At 35.6% G+C, this 3,208-nt stretch overlaps 1 protein-coding gene across 1 annotated transcript in view; it reads left to right on the top strand.

Annotated features, from left to right (window-relative positions):
- Positions 1-1,395: 1,395 nt before the first annotated feature.
- LOC110019053 (stromal 70 kDa heat shock-related protein, chloroplastic-like) overlaps positions 1,396-3,208 on the top strand; it is a 15,821-nt gene continuing 14,008 nt past the window's right edge. The window contains 3 exon segments of the mRNA XM_020716587.1: positions 1,396-1,618; positions 1,715-2,327; positions 3,090-3,185. Of these exon segments, the coding sequence (XP_020572246.1) occupies positions 1,734-2,327; positions 3,090-3,185 (690 nt within the window). The 5' untranslated portion in view covers positions 1,396-1,618; positions 1,715-1,733.

Consider the following 3,208-nt stretch of genomic DNA (forward strand, 5'->3'; position numbering starts at 1 on the left):
TGTTAATTGTTCAATTACTTCTGCCCATAACATACTTCCGGTCGTTTGAACCATCAGTCGCCCGGTTGGGAGCTCCCTCTTCTTGATCACTCGACGTCAAATACTTGCCCTCGGTTAGATGGTTCATCCAGAGTTCCTGATCTGTCGGCTTGGTTTGGTGTGTCTGTGACTTGGGTTACTCATCCCATGACAATCATGATCGCTCAGCCTCAGATTAACTCGACTTCACATTTGTCGCTATAGGGTGTTGGGTTCTGATTAGGCAACCAACAATGCTTTCTTAGCTCCTTAAAATTTGACGATCATTTTCAATGCTTGTTTACGGCGGCTCTCATCCCCCTGAGATTGCCTTCCGGTCGCCAACACTCATTTGATTGGTCGTCGGCCTCACGATCGCTTGAGAAACTCCATTTTTCTTATACAAATGGATTACTTTTTGAATCACATATATGTTATAATTGATTTATTTTCTTAAAAAAGACGAGCATTCATTGCGATTTGATTCAATCAACCCCTTTAAATTAACCTAAAATGAATCTTTCCAAAATCATAGTGCAAAGAAATTAATATATGTAATTAAGTGTTTTTCATATCAATCATCATCAAATCATAATTAAAGTTTTCTAATTTTTTAATCAGTTAATGTTAAGTTAAAATATTGACCTGAAATGAGTTTACTTAACATCCTATGAAAATTTATTTGATTTTACTAAAAAAATATAACAATAAATTTTGGGGTGAGAATTACATAGGTCAGATCACATCAACTAAATTATTGGGTCAAGAATAAGATATTATATTATATAAATAATATCTACCACATTAAAGATATATTTAAATAACATTAAAATATTTTTAAAATGCATTTTTAAATAAATTAATATTAATGATACTTTTTAAACTATTTAAATATTAGTAGATTAAATAAATAAATATAAATTATTACGCGCTAAATTTGTAAATATATAAAAAGTTATTGGATTTGTATACTTCTCACTATATTTTAATGTATTTATATATCTAATATCTAAATTGATATATTTACTTATATAATATTTTAGCGTTTAAATAATACTAAAATATAAAATTGAAAATATTTTTTCCATTTTAAAAAGTCAATAATAATAAATTTTTATGCTGTTTTAAAAAAAAATAAATTATTGAATAAATAAATATAACAAATTATGTAAAAAATATGGAAATTTTTAAAAATTGGAAGTTATGGATATAAATGCCAAATAAAAAATTTCTATTTTTACTGAAATCGCGTCCCCAGCGCATACAACCCAATTTGGTCCGCGTTGCAAGTTCAGCAGCCGTTCAATGGCCATCCAACGGTCAGGTATTCTCCAGTACATTCTGCCCTTTTTATTACCCTCTCCTGTTTCCGTTCCCCTTCTCTCCAGCAAGGAGGATAACTCTCCCTCGCTCGATTCAATTTCCGACAGCCTAGATCGATCCGTTGTGCACATTATTTTTCTCTGAATTCGCGCAGGGATCCATAATATCGGAAACCCTGCTCGTCTTCCTTGTAAAAATCAAATCTTTTGAATTGAATCAGGTTATTTGGCTATTGGCATACATTTATGACCGATCTGATGCCTGAAATCTCGTGAAGGTGAGGACATTTGATCCTTCTCGTTCTGAAAAATACGGCCTTTACGTTTTTTTTTCCTTTGATGCTTATTGTTCATGGCGGTTCTCCTCGTATTAGGTTGCGGGGTGCAGTAAAAATGGCTTCGGTGAGTTTTGAGGAGGGTTTCGAGAACGACATAGAGGCGCTACTTCGCGAACAGCAGAAACATCACCATCAAAGCCGAGCATCCATTAATCGAGAGAGGGATCTCAATGTCTATCGCAGTGGGAGTGCTCCGCCGACTGTTGAAGGGTCGAGGAACGCCATCGGGAGCTTGTTTGGCCGATCAGAAGTCGGTGGATTTGAGGGACAGAACGCTAAGGATGAGTTGTTGGAGGAGGAGATGCGATCGCAACTTGCTTACATGTCTTACTACTACTCTAATGAGAATCTGAATCCACGGCTACCTCCTCCTTTGCTGTCTAAGGAGGATTGGCGTGTGGCGCAGAGGTTTGGGCCTGGTGGGTCTGGGTTAGGAGGGATTGGTGATCGGAGGGGGAGGAAGCCATCGTTTGAAAGTGATGGAAGTAGCCGCTCTCTTTTTTCAATGCAACCCAGTCTTTTGGCGCAAGATGAGAAGGAATCCATGGAGCATGGTGGGGAATGGCTGGAGAGGGGACGAGATGGTCTGATAGGGTTGCCGGAGAGTGGGCTTGGAACAAGGAGAAGGAGCTTCGCTGATGTTTTGCAGGTGGTTTGATTTCTTTTCTAGTAATTTCTTCAATTGTTGCTGAGTTTTTTTCTGCTTTAGTTGTTGGTTTGTTCAGTGGATGAAAAACTTGGATTTTGCAGGGCTTTTGCAGAACTATGCATTGTCTTTTTTTTTTTAATGTTTATTATGGATTGTGTGTTGAAATTGATTGATGGTCTTTGCGCTTGATTTAGTAGCTTCATTTTATAAATTTACTAGAATGTATTTTACATGCATTTATAATTCATCTTTTGAAGCAAGTTAAGTATCATTTTTATAAAAAATAAGGCTGCTTTTAAGCCATTCTGCTGCCTTCCTTTTCATTCTTCACCTCTATTTTCAGCAAATGTTGCTAACTTTTGTAGTCCTGCATGATTGTATTTTTCAGAGTCTAATGTGAGGTTCCAAGTTCATGGGACAATGCCACAGTTTAGTTTTCTTTTGTTTCTCTGTTTTTTTTTTTTGTTTCAATCTACATCTTTCTCTAGAAATATTGGATAATGTGATGATTCTCATTTTCTTCTTTTTCTTGCATAGAGTATGCTTGAAATTTCTTGTTAATGTGTTCTTACATACTATCTTTGGATGATTAATTGATTGTTTCCGGCACCCCTTCGTGCTTTTCTAAGAAGATTTTAATAGAAAAGGGAGATTAACTCCTACATTATGCAATATATGAAGAGTTATGCATCCTGTGTTTTTGGCAGTCTGTTAAATTTGTGGCTTCTGCTAATTTAATGCTTTTGTTCTTTTGTGTTGTAGATTGCGGATAGTAGCATAAATGCCACCTCATTCCAATGTTTGCTTACTCAAATTGCTTTTGCGCTTTTTAACATTTTGCAAAGTGGCTACTTTTTGGTTTATAGATGAATTTTTTTTTT

This window comes from Phalaenopsis equestris, unplaced genomic scaffold, assembly GCF_001263595.1.
Source record: "Phalaenopsis equestris unplaced genomic scaffold, ASM126359v1 Scaffold000002, whole genome shotgun sequence".
Taxonomy (NCBI): domain Eukaryota; kingdom Viridiplantae; phylum Streptophyta; class Magnoliopsida; order Asparagales; family Orchidaceae; genus Phalaenopsis; species Phalaenopsis equestris.